The following is a 12,808-nucleotide window of genomic DNA, read 5'->3' on the forward strand; positions in this document are numbered from 1 at the left end:
CAAATTAAAATTTTCAAATGTATGTCAAATTAGTCATTTTTAGCAAGTTTTACAACACTTGGTAGGGACTAGTTTGACCCTAAAAATGACTAATTTGATCCACATTTGAAATTTTTGGAGAACGTTTTAGGTCATTTCTTTTTAAAGGACTAAACTAGTAAAGCCAAAAAATATGAGGGACTGAAATGAGTATTTACTCTTAATATAATGGCTATTTCAATAAAAATGTTATATAAAATTATTAACAATATTGCTATGGTTAAAACGTAAATATTTTATCATACTAAAGTTAATTTTGCTATATTACATATTTTTTTTATATCACTTCATTATATTTATTTATTTATTACTTATAAAAATACCTATTAAAGCATTAGCAATATTTAAGTCTTGGTCTTGTAGTTAGGAATCACAACGGGGCGAGTTGGGGTCTGATTTGCATATACCCAAACCCGAAATTCAAAACCTGAACTTGAACTCAAACTCAACGGGGTTGAAAATAAAGATATCATCCCTGAACTCGTCGGATTTCGGGTAACCCGAACCCGAAAAAAAACCCGAAAGTTAATATGTATTAAGGAAAATATGATATCATTTTCGTTTTGTTTTTCTCTAGCATTTCTATTTTCTCTTATATTACTTCATTTCTTTTATGTTTGAAGATCCAATAGTATGTAAGTAAAATTAAAAATTAAAAACAATGGACACATGATAGAAATTTCAATTTTAAATTGAATTACATTATTTTGAGGCGGGTACGGGTTAGGGTCTTTGCTCTACCAAACCCGAACCCGAAAATTAAACCCGAGTAAAACCCAGGTAAAACCCAAATCCGAACCAATCACATAGGGCTTTCCTTGTTAATTTCGGGTTCGGTTTGGGCGGGTATCCACGAGTTCAATTTTCATTGCCATCCCTACTTGTAGTCTTGCTTTGGTATGCAAGAGTTTGTGAAGAAAGAAGTTGTGAAGAGAGAAAGAAAAGAGAGTTGATATCTTTCTCCCCTTTGGTTTCCTTCCATGAGAAATAGGATTGAGGAAATGAAATTGGGTGGGACCCATACCCATAACCATTCTCTCCTTGCATGCAAAGATATGAGAAGACAAATGTTCTGAAATGACTAAAATAGCCTTCACTTATATTGTTTTGTTGCACAAACTACTAACGAATAAATTAATTAATTTAATAGAAAAAATATTGTGACAATAGTATTACAATAAGTATTGTGATAATTGGACCAGACTGGGCGGTCCCACTAGTTCGAATACTAACCGAACTTGAAAACGGTTCTATTTTGTCATCTTAACCGAATGAGGTGTTGAACCGCTTTGAATTTGAGAAATTACAGTCCGGTCATGTTAAACCCGATTGAACTAGAATAAACGTTGAAGTAAATCAGACAGTTCACTTAAAATTAAAACAAATAGAACATTACTCTAATGTTTTGTTTTACTCCAGCCCAAAAGATGGAAATATGTTATTTCAATATAATTATTAATTATATAAAATTTTGTATTTATATATAACTATATATTTATAGATAAAAATGATAAATTATATATGAAATCACCCGGTCAAATCATATGGTTTAACCGTTTAAACAGACTAAATCTAATATGAGACATATTCCGGTTTGATATCCTGCTCGGGTTTCACAACATTGATTACAATGAACAAGTTTTAATATTTTATATTATAATATTTAATTTAAAATAAAATTTATAATATTAATTATTTAATTAATAGAAAAACAAGTCTTTATACTCTCTTTATTGTATGAATATTTTTGTCACTCAAAGATTTCTTTTTGTCTTTTTCTCTTCTTTCGCTCATACCAAACGATATAAAAATTTGCTACAATTCTCCTACTATCTCTTTCTCACTAATCTCTCTTCTCTCATCAACCAAAGAAAATAGTAGTAATGTACATACTAATATCTAATATCTATATAGAGTGTAATATATGGTTTTGTACATAATTATTATATTATTTACTATTTATTGTATTACTTTTTTTATAATGAAATATAATTATTGAATAAAACTCATTGACTTTTCTTATCTATCTTAATATTCTAATCAATTTACAGGTTAATTAATAAGCTAGTTGTTAAACCAATGAATTGACGAACCAGTTTTAATAAGACGATGAAAAACACAAAATGATTGTGAGATCTCGTGTTGTTTTTAGACAAACACTTGTAATGCAAAGAATCTGAAGGTGTTGAGATTCCCATCAAGCTTTGAATTCGTTCCTTGTTTCTTCAGGTTTCACTTATTCATTATTTAACATCTATGATCGCATGGCATTAACTTCATCAATTTTAATAAGAACATGTCATTCTGTGATTGATTTCCCATTTCTCTTCGTATATATTTATGCATTTTTAATCTAATTCATTTTACGATCAGTTGTAAATATATATATATATATATATATATATATATATATATAAAAGCAGGACAAACTGAATGTTCCTGCAACCAACTTTGGAATTGGATAGGTGATGGCCGGCTGAATGCATGATATGAGAAAGATAGTCTCATCTTCTGACCCAAATATTGTTAGTGTATCTCTTATTGGTCATAAAAGTAAAATATAAATTAAATATATATTGATTTTATATTTTCTAACCAAGAAATAATGGTACATAGATTGATACAAGAGAAAAAGATATATGCACTGACAGTATATGAGTTTTATATACTGTCATTGTATCATCACCATTGATTTTTTATTATGGTTAACTTTTTAGAAAAGGTAATCCAAATGAACGGTGGATGATGAAGTGCATGTGTATAAATCTTTATACTATCAGTGTATACATTTTACTCTTGATATAATATGTGAAACAAAATATGTAATCCTATCGAAATGATAGATTTACACATCCCATAAGCTGAAAGTCTCTTTCCAAAAATTGAATAGATGAAGCATTTATTTTATTATATATATGTTCCTTCTGCTGATCGATTTTTCATCTGTTTTGCACAACTAGCTTATAAGCTAGCCTAACGCTTATAAGCCAGTTGACAACTTATAAGGTATCTAGAAGTTTATAAGCTAGGAGCTTATAAGTTAGATGATTAAAGAGAGTTATTTGATAAGTGTAAAATAATATAAGTTTCTAGCTTATAAGTCATTAGTCATTATATGTATCTTATCACGATGGACTTAAGTTAGTAGCTTATTAAATAAGTTCCTTTGCCTAACTCAATCAAATAGCTTATTTTTGGACAAATTTAAATAATGTAGTTGACTAACTTATCCTTATCAAACACACACTTCATCTCTATCACTAAGAGTAGTGAAGTCTGTAACCTGATGCCTCTTAGGCTTTGTTTGGTTTGGAGAAGAAAATGATAAGAGAGAAGATGAAAAGAAAGATTATGAGTAAAAAGAAAGAGATAAGAAATAGAGTTGAGTTGTAGAGTTATTTGGTAGAAGAGAAACGAGATAAAAAAAGAAGAGAGAAAATGTGAGTTTTTCTTATATATACAATTTTACCTTTGCACATATATGTGATTGTGTGAAGTTGGTGGGGATAACTTAGTCATTTCCAAAAACTTTATTCTCTCATCTTGTTTTCTTCTCATACTTAATAGAATAAATTTGGCATGAGACCCACCATATTTTTTTCTATCTTCTCTCTTTCATCCCACAACCAAATGAGAGAAATTTACCAACTTCCCTCACTTTCTCTCTTCTCTTAGTCTGTAACCTGATGTCTCTTAGGCTTTGTTTGGTTCGGAGAAGAAAATGATAAGAGAGAAGATGAAAAAAGAAGATTATGAGTGAAAAGAAAGAGATAAGAAATAAAATTGAGTTGTAGAGTTATTTGGTAGAAGAGAAATAAGATAGAAAAAGAAGACAGAAAATGTGAGTTTTTCTTATATATACAATTTTACCCTTGCAATGTATGTGTTTGTGTGAAGTTGGTGGGGGTAACTTAGTCATTTCCAAAAACTTTATTATCTCATCTTGTTTTCTTCTCATACTTGAATAGAATAAATTTGGCATGAGATACACTATATTTTTTTTTCCTCTTTTCTCTTTTTCATCCCAAAATCAAATGAGAGAAATTTACCAACTTCCCTCACTTTCTCTCTTCTCTTCTTTTCTCCTCTCATATTCACCTCAACCAAATGAATGCTTAGGCTTTGTTTGGGAGTCATGAGAGAAAGAGAATGAGAGAGATCAAAGGTTTAGGAAGGGGAAGAAGGGAAAATGAAGAAAATTCTCCACCTTGTTTGAAAGTAAAAAATTTAGAAGAGGAAGGGTAAACTAACAATATATTTTTTTTATCTTTCCTTTAAAATTGTTATTAACAATGAGAAATTATTAATAATGTATAATCATATAATATTACTAAAAATATTTAGCTATTTTGATATTTTATCTCTAAAACCTTCCATTTTCCTTCATCTAAAATCATATCTTTTATTCTCCTTCAAAATTCCACTTCCAAATAAAGTTCTAGGGTCTGTTTGTGAGTTAGATTTTGAAGGATTAAAAAGAGAAAAAGAATACATAGGAAACATGAAAAGCACTTGTGCAATGGACTTTCCTCCTTCTCAAAAACCCAAGTAGCAAAAATTCTGTTTTAGTTATATAATTTTGATGAATTGCATTAACAAAGTGCCTTAATTGTTTAAGGAATACAAAATAAGGAAATTAGCTTGGGAGAACGAAGTCCAACACTTCTTGATATACAAAAACATCCTTTTTCAAGAGAGTTTTATTTTTCTCTTTCTTAATTGGCCCTCATAGCATTTGTTAACATTCCCCAATTTTGATTTATAGTTATAGCTATAATTATAGTTTGCAATTGCATAGAGTATATTTTGTTCATGAATGTAAGTTGGTTATATTATTATTAAATATTGAAATTGGACATATTATTGTGTTCTTTTGTTTACAGATTAGTTACAGTCAAGTGATAAATGTTTTTTCTTTATGCAGCAGAACCTTCCCTTGACTGGAAGAATTTCAATATTAATCAATCTGCCAATTAACTGTAAGTTTTTCCTGCCTTTCTTCTTTGTGGTGTTAAAGTTTCTGGTTCAATCTAAATCTAACATGTCCTTTTCCAATTTGGTTTGGGTAAGAAATTGTAGTAGCAAATAACTGAGGAAGATTGTATATGGCAACTAGGCGCAATGTTCATTACACCCCCCTTGCAGTAGATGAGGATGACTATATTGGTGATCGGGGAAGAACATTTGATCCCCGATTTGATTATACACCAAAGTCATTGGATAAAGTTCCCTGGAAATCTATTGTCCTTGCACTCTTCTTGTTATTTCTTGGGACAGGACTTCTGTTTCTCTCATACTTTATCTCAACTGGTCATATGGGGGGAGATCAGTCTCAAGCTTATGGCCTTTTAGTCCTGGGGTTTCTTAGCTTTCTGCCAGGTATGTCGGATTCCTGGAGTTTCATATGATTGTTTATTTATGCTGATTACTCTAATTTCATTTGAAGAAAAGGAAATTAATTGTTTTTCACAAGTCTTTGAGGGTGCAAATATGCTTTTGATGAATTGTTTATAGTTATGCAAAATGGGGTGCAAATATGCTTTTGATGAATTGTTTATAGTTAATGCAAAATGAGCTGTAATGATAATTTTGTGACAGACGCCTTTAGCTATACAATTAGAAGCAAAATCAAGCATACGGTCTCATTTTTGTCAAATGTTCAAATGAAATTGGTCATATTGGGGATAGTGGATGCAGTTAATGATTAGGAGAGAAATAATACATGATTACATGATTAGCTCAGCCTCCTTGTGTTCACCATTACCTTTACAATGAACCATCAAAAAATGTTCCAAAGAAATTTGACACACCAATACTTACCAAGAACTTTCATAAATTGTTACAGTGAAAAAGTAGGTAACTTTCTGTTTCAGGACTAGATTTGCAAACAATGTGACTATCTATGTGAGGCCTGCAACCATGGATTTAGATGACCCTTCCCCATTTCCTTTCTCCATACTAAAAATATGCTACCTAAGCATTGAAGCAAAGTATCATCGATTGTAACACAATTTAGTTAACTAACACTTCAATGTTAGGTATCATACTTTATTGGTTGGATTGAGAGAGTAAATGGGCATGAAAGGAACAGGGGATCTCCATCCACGCGAATATGGTTGCCATTATGATTCAATCATGTTTATTTGTGGAACCATGTTGCTTTACATGATTTTTTATTTGTCAGAAGTTAAATGTCTAACTACATTTTGTCCATTGATGCACCTGCAATGGTTGAGAATTTTTTGTTGTTTTAACCATGGATGCTTGTTTTTGTTATCACCATTTAGTGCGGTAGAGATTTACTTTATGTTATTGAGGGTCTTCTGTTGGCTAAACTTGGCACATGCTTTTATTGTTTTCTGGACACAGGCTTTTATGAGACTAGAATTGCATATTATGCATGGCGGGGTACCAAAGGATACCGCTTTTCTGCCATCCCTGATTATTAGAATATTAGATCTATAACTTCAACACTCTCAGCCATGATCAAATTTGGTTGCTATCGTACCTACAGTTGCATAAATGAAGTGAACTTGTAGAAAACTGTAATCATATTTGTTATACAACTAGTTATTGCAGCAGTAAAATTTAGAAACTTTATGCTTTAAAGTTTTGTAAGATTTGAGATTAACCTTGCATAAGTCAAGCATTTTATTATTCTTTCAGGCAATTTAATTGTCTTTCTGCCTGATTTGGCCCCTTAAACGGTGTACCCATTTTAACAAGAGGAGTTCAACTCGAGTCATTTTTGTATGCGCATCTGAATTAGTCTCTTGGAATCCAATGGATAATCCCATTGAATCACCCAAAATAAAAGTTTTTGTACAGTGGTATTCATTTCATTTGCTTCCTAATGAAAATGCATTTTACATTAACATTTACCCCAATTACTAGTGCATTCTAGTGCCCCAATTACTATAAACATTTACCTGCTGCTGGACTTTGAAGTTTGACTTCTTGGCAATGATTAAAGATGCTGCAGCCATAGTAAATGAGCTCAGCAGGTTTTGAATGCTTCTGTACATTGGAGGGTGTAGTGTTATTCTTGCTAGCATCCAATATCTTTCCACCTTGATGTCATATACAAAACAACAATTTCCCCATCCAATTTTCTCATCCTTAACTCAAGAACCACCTAAAAACAAATTGCTATATGTTGACCTTGTTGTTTCTCTTGTTCATATTGCTCTCTCATGCTATATATTCCTTGTCAGAAAGGTGCAACTCACAAGACGAAAGAGCCCTTGTCCAAATCAAGAAAGAATCCGAGAACCCAACCCTTCTCTCTTATTGGAAACCAAACACTTATTGCTGCCACCCTACTCGGTATGGTCTCAATTGCCCTCCCAAAACCAACCGCCGAGACTCTCCATGTCTCTTGAACATCAATGACTTTGCCTCTAAAATTCCACCCTCCATTGGGAACCTACCTTACTGGGTAACCCTTTTTCTTTCTCAGTTACCAAGGCTCACAGGCTCAATTACTGAGTCTGTAACCAAGCTCATCCACCTACCTCACCATTAGTTCAACCAGCATATCATGCCAAATACCAAACTTCATTGGCAAACTGAAAAGCCTTGAAAACTTGGACCTCTACCTTAACCTCTTTGGGACACTCCCTCTCTCTAGCACTTACCTAACCTCAGGGATCATCTTAAACAGCAACAAGTTTATGTGGAAGATTCCTTATTCACACTACTCCTTCAACAAGAACTACCTTAGTTTCTTCCTCTCATAACCATCTATATGGGACACTCTTAGCTGCATTTTGAATTAAGGTTACGGATACTACGATTGCAGTCATTGTGATGCAGATTATAACTATTGTGGTGTGAATTATTTTGTGATTAAAAACATAGTTTTGAATTTGATACAGTCTGATGCTGTTCAATGTGGCTTGATGCGGTCAAATGTTGTCCAATATATTTGTGTTGCAGCCCGATACAATTGCATCATTGTGATTCAGTGTTACACTGCAATTGCGATGTGATGCGGTTGCGATGTCACCGCAACCTCAATATTGTGGCTGCATTAGTTGATGTAGTCCACAATTTGTACCACAAACTCCTACTATCCTTAGCAGCTGAACTTGTCACTTGGTGACTTGTCTCATAGCAGGTTCAAAGGTGATGCCTCTATGCTTTTTGGTTCCAGGAAAGGCGCATCCATATAGACCTTTCTTGCAACAAGTTTGCATTTGATCTTTGAAAAATGAAGTTACTCATTGTTACTTTATACTTTTATTTGTCTTTAATGGGTTATAAGAATTCTTTAATTATGACCTGTACTATTATTACATTCATATGTGATAAAAAAAAGGAATGAAAAATATTTTGTTCCATTTCGGTTTCTCTTCTACTGCACTTTTTGGTTGAAACTTTAAATTCATATTTTTGGTACCTTTAGAATAGGTGTTATTATTCAAACTAAATTTTTATTCATGCACTTAAAACAACTTCAACGCTTTGAATAAACCTTGATGGATTCAAACTAAACTTTTATTCATGCATTTAATTAATCTTTAAATAATATTTAAATGCGTTAAACTTTATTAATGACGCCTAATATTATTTTTTAATGGGTTATTAATCACATTCTTTAAACATAAATGTTATCTTTAGATAAACGAGCACAAACAAATAAGTTTATGACTTTAATGCTATTAAATACATGCAATAATCCACATTTGGGTAATCAAGATATGCATCATAATTAATTAGCAAACTCAATTTATTATCTTTATGACAGCGTGATCTTAATTACATGCAAAGAAGAAATTGAGGAATACATGGTCCCATTTCAGTTTCTCTTCTATTGTACTTTTTGGTTATCTTTGTTTTCAGCTCACCACCTTCCCTTTATGTGTTCTTGATGATTAGGAACTCAGTTTCTTTCATTCTTTATATAGCATCACACATTCCTTACTTAGCCACTAATGTTTCTCTAATTCTCACTTTGTACTTCTACTCATAAAAGAGCAAATAAATGGCTTGACCTTTCTGATGCATAAATGCTCAATTTATAGAAAAATTTAGGATAAGTTATTGAAGAAAATAACCCTTCCACTACAATGGAAAGTATCCATGAAGTGAGAGGGGAGGGAGTTAATCAACATACCCCCACTAATTTGATCAATTAATTTTCAACCACCATCACTTTAGGCACTTCGATTCAAATTAATTATTTCTCAGAACATGAACTACTTATATTATTAAATTATTCTAACAATATCTTACTTGATTCATGTGATTACTTGAAGATTCATAAAATAGCTTTAATTGCACACTTTCAATGAATCTTACAAATCATCATCCTTAATTGGGTTGAAATAATTGAATCATGGCAGTCCCTTCCATGTATCACAATCAACTCAATTCAACTAACTTTAATTTGAGTCTTCATTTACCTTTCAAAAACTTACCAAGTTATCTCATTAAAATGATACAAGTACATTTTATAATATGTATATCTTAAACTTTAATTACGGAAATGAAACTTTTATTGAATTCAAATGTATCATTTAATGGTAACTGATAAACAAACGTCTATACATGTATATATACATCATGTATTATCACATTAACAATGACTTATCTATAATGTCCATCCTTTCTACATGACTAATATAAATCTTGAGCGACAATTCTTTAGTTAACAGATTTGCTATCATCATATCATTACCAATATGCTCTATAAACACATTATGTTTTGTACTTCTTCTTTTGACGATGAATGAGGATTCAGATAGAAAACAAAAAGGCATCTCTTTCAAGGCAACCACTTCACAAATCAAGAAGATAAAGAGGATGACAATTCTGACTCCGATCTGGATGAGAAAACTTTGAATTTCCTGGTACGAGATTTTTGAAAATTCTTGAAGAAAAGAGGAGGATTCAAGAGGTTCCAAGGAAGCACGAGGCTCAACCAAGAAAGGTAAGAACCCAAAGAAGCTCTGCATAACTGACATGAACTTTAAATCCATATATTTGGTATATCTAGAATACATGTCATTCTTAGAGAAGAAGATATTGCAGAATTATCACAATAAAACTTTAACGGCCTAGCTACACTGTCTATAATGTCAAGCCATGAAGTGAAGTTTCGCAACTACAATGCATGACTTGTAGCCTCAAAACATGCCACAAACTCAACCTCCATGGAGGACATAACAATTACAAATTGTATATTGTTTCCCCATAAAATGTAGATTTTCTTGAGTCCACATATTTCCAAATATAAATTTCCTTGAGTTCACACATCTTACATAGTCTAAATCCAAATAACCGGTCACCTCAAGACGATTTGATTGTATATGATGTGATCAACCATCACCACCACAATTATCATCAGCACTATCACTAGGGCTACTGACCATTGATGCCACTATTATCACCTCCTCTAATATATCTAACACCTTTATTACCTTGACCATCACTAATATGCCGCCACAACCACTATCATTGTTGGTGCCACAGCCACCATAATCATCATTGTCGCCATCAGCGCACCAAAATAATTTTCGATATTTGACATTGTTTTGCTCGTGTTGTGGAATAACCATCAAACAGTAGACAAAACACAAAGCGACTAAAGGAATCTAAAATAAGGAAGCTCATTGGTATTATCCCATTAAATAATTTTCAAATTAGTACGGTGAGGTTTGCCTATGCATACCAGTACTAATATCATAATTGCAATGTAGAAAGGTATCATTCAATGTAATCTATGCGGTGGCAAAAACTCAACATGTGGGTTCATTGGTATAATTATATGTAATTATTAGGGTAAAAAGGAGCTGAATTGAGTTGAACTAAAACTTAGCTCAATAAAGATTCGTATGGCTTGAAACTCAACATGAGTTCAAGACGAGTTATGTTTCCAGCTTGAATTCGGTATAATTGAAGTTTGCAAACTGTTTGGTTCGACTCTTCAACTCGAATTGATTTGGTTTGTTAATAGTTCACGAAATGTATAGTTCAACTCAGTAGCACGATTGATTCAGTTCATCAGCTCAAATAATAGTTATTTATTTAATATATTTCAAATTTAACATTCTCTACATATATATATATATATATATATATGCACACATATATTTATATCTACATATATACACATATATACACATATGTATATATATATATAATCGAGTTGACTCACGAACTTAACAAATCGAACTTTACTCAGTTCAAGTTTGGTTCGTTTATTTAACGAGCTTAATTTCTAGCTCAAGTTCAATACGTTTGGTTCATGAACCAAGTTTATCGAGTTAAATAGCAAGTCGAAATTCAAACGAATGCCGAGTTAGTTCGTTTTATTCTCACTCCTAATTATTACTAGTATGGCTTCAAGAACATGTTTAAGGAACAAAGGTGGGAAGGATTCTCACTCCTAATTCCCTGATATGCAGTTTAATTTGTAAACTACTGATTACAAGGAACACATATGCTGTCCTACAAAGTATGTTAATAAGTGCCAATTTGATCTTGTATTGTACACAAATTGTATGCCACTTTAACAACTTCATCAACTCAAATAATTGAAAATATACTTATATGTGAGTAAAAGTTGCTTGATTAGCTAAGTATTATCTCTGAGGTGTTTTACAAGCTTAGTCTAGAAGAAAAAGTAAAAAATTCTAAGTTTCTATACAAAAATCAACCAAACTCAACGTCAATATCACACTCATTGGAAAAGACAACATCTGATAGTTGTGCTTAACGACAGATTCATGCCTAGCAGAGAAAGAATCACGCTTAACGTAAATCATGTGTTGAGCATCTAAATTAAAAGAGTTCGAAGCTAACTCTCTGCCTGGATTACGCTCAATGCACAGGCGATGCGTTGAGTACATAAGACAGCCTCCGAAAAGTATTTAAGGACTTTAAGACTGAAATAAAGACACATACTCTTACAATTTTGAATTGTAATCTTTATTTTGCTATGTTTTACAGAGCTTAGCTCACTTAGATCATAGAAAAACTAAATGCAAGCATCATAAGTGTTAATCTATGCGCAATTGTGAGTGATTTTACCGCCAATGAGCTTTGTATTATCTCTATCCTACTTACATTGTATGGAAATGAGTAGCTAAGTACTCCATTATTAGAGTTGAATGTAGCATAAGCTTAATGTATATACTCTGATTCACAATTAAACCATGAAGTTCGATTCTGTTTGAGTTGTGTATTTACTTTATGTTTGCTTTTAGTTTGATCAACATATTGCATGATACTTGAATAAATTGCTTAAATTCTTTCTACATTATTCTGAACTTGCATAACTCGACAAGTAGTACATCTGCTAGACATAGACTTGGATTATTTATCATTGTTACATATTTCCTGATGATTGGTAAAATACTCATCCTAGAATCTTGAATCTCATGATTCTCACACATAATATACAACAAGGATACAAAGTCATACCTGAATCCCTGAATCCATGTTCTCTTATCTACTCCTTTGATATACCTTTTAAGAGAGTTTTAGTATGATGGTCTTCCTCAACCAAATCCTTCATTCCTTTGGGACCTTCGTTTTCTCTCTAATGTGGAGAGGTGAAAACTATTTATGATTTGGTATCTTGGAGACCATAACTGTTCCTTATGTGTTAACTTATAGGGTTCCCATTATCCCTTATAGGTCAACCATTCGGGTATCCACTCATTAAGCCCATATCCATTATCAGTTTCAGAAGTCTTATAGGTTGTTACTAATTAGATCACTTGTTTTGTAACCCCAAAATAAATAGCCGATATAATTGTAT

At 32.1% G+C, this 12,808-nt stretch overlaps 1 protein-coding gene across 5 annotated transcripts; it reads left to right on the plus strand.

Annotated features, from left to right (window-relative positions):
* The first annotated feature begins 2,091 nt into the window (after positions 1 to 2,091).
* Positions 2,092 to 6,730, plus strand: LOC109338178 (transmembrane protein 230-like). Of its 5 annotated transcripts, none has more exons than XM_019575335.1 (4): positions 2,092 to 2,268; positions 4,964 to 5,018; positions 5,110 to 5,418; positions 6,409 to 6,730. In XM_019575335.1, exons 3-4 carry the CDS (start codon positions 5,145 to 5,147, stop codon positions 6,486 to 6,488), a joined length of 354 nt encoding a protein of 117 aa, XP_019430880.1. In that variant the 5' UTR covers positions 2,092 to 2,268; positions 4,964 to 5,018; positions 5,110 to 5,144; the 3' UTR covers positions 6,489 to 6,730. The 5 variants fall into 5 exon arrangements, with proteins under 5 accessions (XP_019430880.1, XP_019430881.1, XP_019430882.1 ...); XM_019575336.1 differs by having other exon boundaries at positions 2,109 to 2,268; positions 4,967 to 5,018; XM_019575337.1 differs by lacking the exon at positions 2,092 to 2,268 and adding an exon at positions 4,590 to 4,857.
* Positions 6,731 to 12,808: the final 6,078 nt, after the last annotated feature.

Source organism: Lupinus angustifolius, unplaced genomic scaffold (assembly GCF_001865875.1).
Source record: "Lupinus angustifolius cultivar Tanjil unplaced genomic scaffold, LupAngTanjil_v1.0 Scaffold_18_164, whole genome shotgun sequence".
Taxonomy (NCBI): domain Eukaryota; kingdom Viridiplantae; phylum Streptophyta; class Magnoliopsida; order Fabales; family Fabaceae; genus Lupinus; species Lupinus angustifolius.

Excerpts from the sequence above, each read along its gene's own strand:
- LOC109338178 (XM_019575335.1), top strand. The coding sequence starts at position 5,145 with ATGGCAACTAGGCGCAATGTTCATTACACCCCCCTTGCAGTAGATGAG. Across the intron at positions 5,419-6,408 it reads GTTTCTTAGCTTTCTGCCAG|GCTTTTATGAGACTAGAATT; the intron begins GTATGTCGGATT and ends TTCTGGACACAG.